At 54.2% G+C, this 5,727-nt stretch overlaps 1 protein-coding gene across 1 annotated transcript; it reads right to left on the bottom strand.

Moving 5' to 3' along the window:
- Window positions 1-2,757: 2,757 nt before the first annotated feature.
- On the bottom strand, window positions 2,758-3,141 carry GEMIN7 (gem nuclear organelle associated protein 7). Its single transcript, XM_057418336.1, has one exon. It carries the CDS (start codon window positions 3,139-3,141, stop codon window positions 2,758-2,760), a length of 384 nt encoding a protein of 127 aa, XP_057274319.1.
- Window positions 3,142-5,727: the final 2,586 nt, after the last annotated feature.

Genomic DNA, 5,727 nt, shown 5'->3' with positions numbered 1-5,727 from the left:
AGCACACACACATTGTACATCCCATAGCACACACATTGTACACATTGTACATCCCATAGCACACACATTGTACATCCCATAGCACACACACATTGTACATCCCATAGCACACACACATTGTACATCCCATAGCACACACACATTGTACATCCCATAGCACACACACATTGTACATCCCATAGCACACACACACTGTACATCCCATAGCACACACACATTGTACATCCCATAGCACACACACATTGTACATCCCATAGCACACACACATTGTACATCCCATAGCACACACACATTGTACATCCCATAGCACACACACATTGTACATCCCATAGCACACACACATTGTACATCCCATAGCACACACACATTGTACATCCCATAGCACACACACATTGTACATCCCATAGCACACACACATTGTACATCCCATAGCACACACACATTGTACATCCCATAGCACACACATTGTACATCCCATAGCACACACACATTGTACATCCCATAGCACACACACATTGTACATCCCATAGCACACACACATTGTACATCCCATAGCACACACACATTGTACATCCCATAGCACACACATTGTACATCCCATAGCACACACACATTGTACATCCCATAGCACACACACATTGTACATCCCATAGCACACACACATTGTACATCCCATAGCACACACACATTGTACATCCCATAGCACACACACATTGTACATCCCATAGCACACACACATTGTACATCCCATAGCACACACACATTGTACATCCCATAGCACACACACATTGTACATCCCATAGCACACACACATTGTACATCCCATAGCACACACACATTGTACATCCCATAGCACACACACATTGTACATCCCATAGCACACACATTGTACATCCCATAGCACACACACATTGTACATCCCATAGCACACACATTGTACATCCCATAGCACACACAGTGTAAATCCCATAGCACACACACATTGTACATCCCATAGCACACACACATTGTACATCCCATAGCACACACACATTGTACATCCCATAGCACACACACATTGTACATCCCATAGCACACACACATTGTACATCCCATAGCACACACACATTGTACATCCCATAGCACACATTGTACATCCCATAGCACACACACATTGTACATCCCATAGCACACACACATTGTACATCCCATAGCACACACACATTGTACATCCCATAGCACACACACATTGTACATCCCATAGCACACACACATTGTACATCCCATAGCACACACACATTGTACATCCCATAGCACACACACATTGTACATCCCATAGCACACACACATTGTACATCCCATAGCACACACATTGTACATCCCATAGCACACAGCACACACACATTGTACTCCACATAGGATACACACACATTGATCCCCATAGCACACACTGTACACATAGGCACACACATTCTCTCCCATAGGATATAATGGATCCCCCATAGCACACACTGTACACCCCATAGGCCACAAGGTCTCTCCCATAGGATATAATGGATCTCCCATAGGATCCCCCATAGGCCACAGTGGATCCCCCATAGGCCACAGTGGATCCCCCATAGGATATAATGGATTCCCAGAGCACACACACTGTACACCCCATAGGATACACTGTACACACCATAGCACACACTGTACACCCCACAGGACACACTGTACATCCCATAGGATATAATGGATCCCCCATAGCACACACTGTACACCCCATAGGATATAATGGATCCCCCATAGCACACACTGTACGCCCCATAGGCCACAAGGTCTCTCCCATAGGATATAATGGATCCCCATAGCACACACTGTACACCCCATAGACCACAGTGGGTCCCCATAGACCACAACGAATCCCCCATAGACCACAACGGATCCCCCATAGACCACAACGGATCCCCCATAGACCACAGCGGATCCCCCATAGACCCCAATGGATCCCCCATAGACCATAGTGGATCCCCCATAGACCACAACGGATCCCCCATAGACCACAAGGGATCCCCCATAGGATACACTGTACACCCCATAGGATATAATGGATCCCCATAGCACACACTGTACACCCCATAGAATATAATGGATCCCCATAGCACACACTGTACACCCCATAGGATATAATGGATCCCCATAGCACACACTGTACACCCCATAGGATATAATGGATCCCCATAGCACACACTGTACACCCCATAGGATATAATGGATCCCCATAGCACACACTGTAGCACACACTGTACACCCCATAGGATATAATGGATCCTCATAGCACACACTGTACACCCCATAGGATATAATGGATCCCCATAGCACACACTGTACACCCCATAGGATATAATGGATCCCCATAGCACACACTGTACGCCCCATAGGATACATTGGATCCCCATAGCACACACTGTACGCCCCATAGGCCACAAGGTCTCTCCCATAGGATATAATGGGTCCCCATAGCACATACTGTACACCCCATAGACCCCAATGGATCCCCCATAGACCCCAATGGATCCCCCATAGACCACAGCGGATCCCCCATAGACCACAGCGGATCCCCCATAGACCACAGCGGATCCCCCATAGACCCCAATGGATCCCCCATAGACCACAGCGGATCCCCCATAGACCACAAGGGATCCCCCATAGACCCCAATGGATCCCCCATAGACCACAGCGGATCCCCCATAGACCACAGCGGATCCCCCTCCGGCCTCAGGGTGTCCCCGTCCCTCAGGGCGCGGTTGCCCCGGCCCCGGGCACGTGGAAGCGGAACCCGATGATGTCGGAGCCCCGGAGCAGCGCCGCCTCCTGCCGGCCCAGCGGGGTCCGGAGCCCCTCCACGAGCAGCGCCGCCGCCTCCCGCTCCGCCGCCCCCAGCGTGGCCTCCACGCGGACCCCGCCGCGGAGCCGGAACCGAGCGGGGCGGCCCCGTCCGGCCCCCAGCGCCCGCAGGAACCGGGCCCGGAGCCGCGCCCGCGCCCGCTGCGCCTCCGCCTCCGCCTCCTCCGGACGAGGTCCGCGGCGGGACTCGAACCCGCGGCTCCGCCCGTCCGGGCCCCGCGGCAGCCGCAGCACCGGCACCGGGACCGGCTCCGCGTCCTCGGGCGGGCTCATGGGGACTGCGGGGGCAGCGCGGGGAGAGGCAGCCCCGGGCATCGGCACCTGTGGACAGAGCAAGGCCACATAGATAGCACATGGCCCCATAGACATCTATGGACAGAGCACAGCCCCATAGATAGCACATGGCCCCATAGACATCTATGGACAGAGCAAGGCCACATAGATAGCACATGGCCCCATAGACATCTATGGACAGAGCACAGCCCCATAGATAGCACATGGCCCCATAGACATCTATGGACAGAGCACGGCCCCATAGACACCCATAGACAGCACACAGCCCCATAGATAGCACATGGCCCCATAGACATCTATGGACAGAGCACAGCCCCATAGACACCCATAGACAGCACACAGCCCCATAGATAGCACATGGCCCCATAGACATCTATGGACAGAGCACAGCCCCATAGATAGCACATGGCCCCATAGACATCTATGGACAGAGCACAGCCCCATAGACACCCATAGACAGCACACAGCCCCATAGATAGCACATGGCCCCATAGACATCTATGGACAGAGCACGGCCCCATAGATAGCACATGGCCCCATAGACATCTATGGACAGAGCAAGGCCACATAGATAGCACATGGCCCCATAGACATCTATGGACAGAGCACAGCCCCATAGACACCCATAGACAGCACACAGCCCCATAGATAGCACATGGCCCCATAGACATCTATGGACAGAGCACAGCCCCATAGATAGCACATGGCCCCATAGACATCTATGGACAGAGCACAGCCCCATAGATAGCACATGGCCCCATAGACATCTATGGACAGAGCACAGCCCCATAGATAGCACATGGCCCCAGACATCTATGGACAGAGCACAGCCCCATAGATAGCACATGGCCCCATAGACATCTATGGACAGAGCACAGCCCCATAGATAGCACATGGCCCCATAGACATCTATGGACAGAGCACAGCCCCATAGATAGCACATGGCCCCATAGACATCTATGGACAGAGCACAGCCCCATAGATAGCACATGGCCCCATAGATAGCACATGGCCCCATAGACATCTATGGACAGAGCACAGCCCCATAGATAGCACATGGCCCCATAGACATCTATGGACAGAGCACAGCCCCATAGATAGCACATGGCCCCATAGACATCTATGGACAGAGCAAGGCCACATAGATAGCACATGGCCCCATAGACATCTATGGACAGAGCACAGCCCCATAGACACCCATAGACAGCACACAGCCCCATAGATAGCACATGGCCCCATAGACATCTATGGACAGAGCACAGCCCCATAGATAGCACATGGCCCCATAGACATCTATGGACAGAGCAAGGCCACATAGATAGCACATGGCCCCATAGACATCTATGGACAGAGCACAGCCCCATAGATAGCACATGGCCCCATAGACATCTATGGACAGAGCACAGCCCCATAGATAGCACATGGCCCCATAGACATCTATGGACAGAGCAAGGCCACATAGATAGCACATGGCCCCATAGACATCTATGGACAGAGCACAGCCCCATAGACACCCATAGACAGCACACAGCCCCATAGATAGCACATGGCCCCATAGACATCTATGGACAGAGCACAGCCCCATAGATAGCACACAGCCCCATAGGCACCTATGGACAGAGCACAGCCCCATAGATAGCTATGGACAGAGCACGGCCACATAGATAGCACACAGCCCCATAGGCACCTATGGACAGAGCACAGCCCCATAGACATCTATAGACAGAGCACAGCCCCATAGACATCTACAGACACCTATAGATAGGGCACAGCCTCATAGACACCTATAGGGCAGAGCCCACATGGGGACTCCATGGTTACACCCCATTAAAAGATCCCCCTACAGCCCCTCCCCAACCCCTTCACTGCCCCACATCCGCACCCTTCACTGCCCCACATCTGCACCCTTCACTGCCCCACATCTGCACCCTTCACTGCCCCACATAGGACCCCCCCGCAAAGACGCCCCATAGCCCCACGGTGCCTCCAAGCCCCTTTCACCGCCCCACATCTGCCCCCCCTCAACCCCTTCGTTGCCCCACACGCCCCCCCCCCCCCATAGAACCCCCCCAGGCCCACGGTGCCCCCCAAGTGCCCCTGAGCCCCGCACTGCCCCACATGCCCCCCCTCCCATTAGGCCCAGGGTGTCCCCAAGGGCCCCCACAGGCCCACAACCCTCCAAGACCTCCCATAGACCTCCCACAGACCCACGGTGCCCCACAAGTGCCCCACAAGTGCCCCACAAGTGCCCCCAGCCCCACACGGGCCCTGTCCCGGTACCTCCGCTCCGCTCCGCTCCGGCTCTACCCCCGTTCCCTCCGCCGCAGATTCGCCACGGGACGTTCGTCACCGCAGATTCGTCACCGCAGATTCGTCACCGCAGATTCAACACCGCAGATGCGACACCGCAGATTCAACACCGCAGATTCAACACCGCAGATTCAACACCGCAGATTCAACACCGCAGATTCAACACCGCAGATTCGCCACCGCAGATTCAACACCGCAGATTCGCCGCCGCAGATTCGCCACGGCAGATTCAACACCGCAGATTCGCCACCGCAG

Source organism: Pezoporus wallicus, unplaced genomic scaffold (assembly GCF_028554395.1).
Source record: "Pezoporus wallicus isolate ANWC-B61680 ecotype Strahan unplaced genomic scaffold, APGP_CSIRO_Pwel_v1 contig_12901, whole genome shotgun sequence".
NCBI lineage: Eukaryota > Metazoa > Chordata > Aves > Psittaciformes > Psittacidae > Pezoporus > Pezoporus wallicus.
This window is presented reverse-complemented; position numbering and strand designations above follow the sequence as displayed.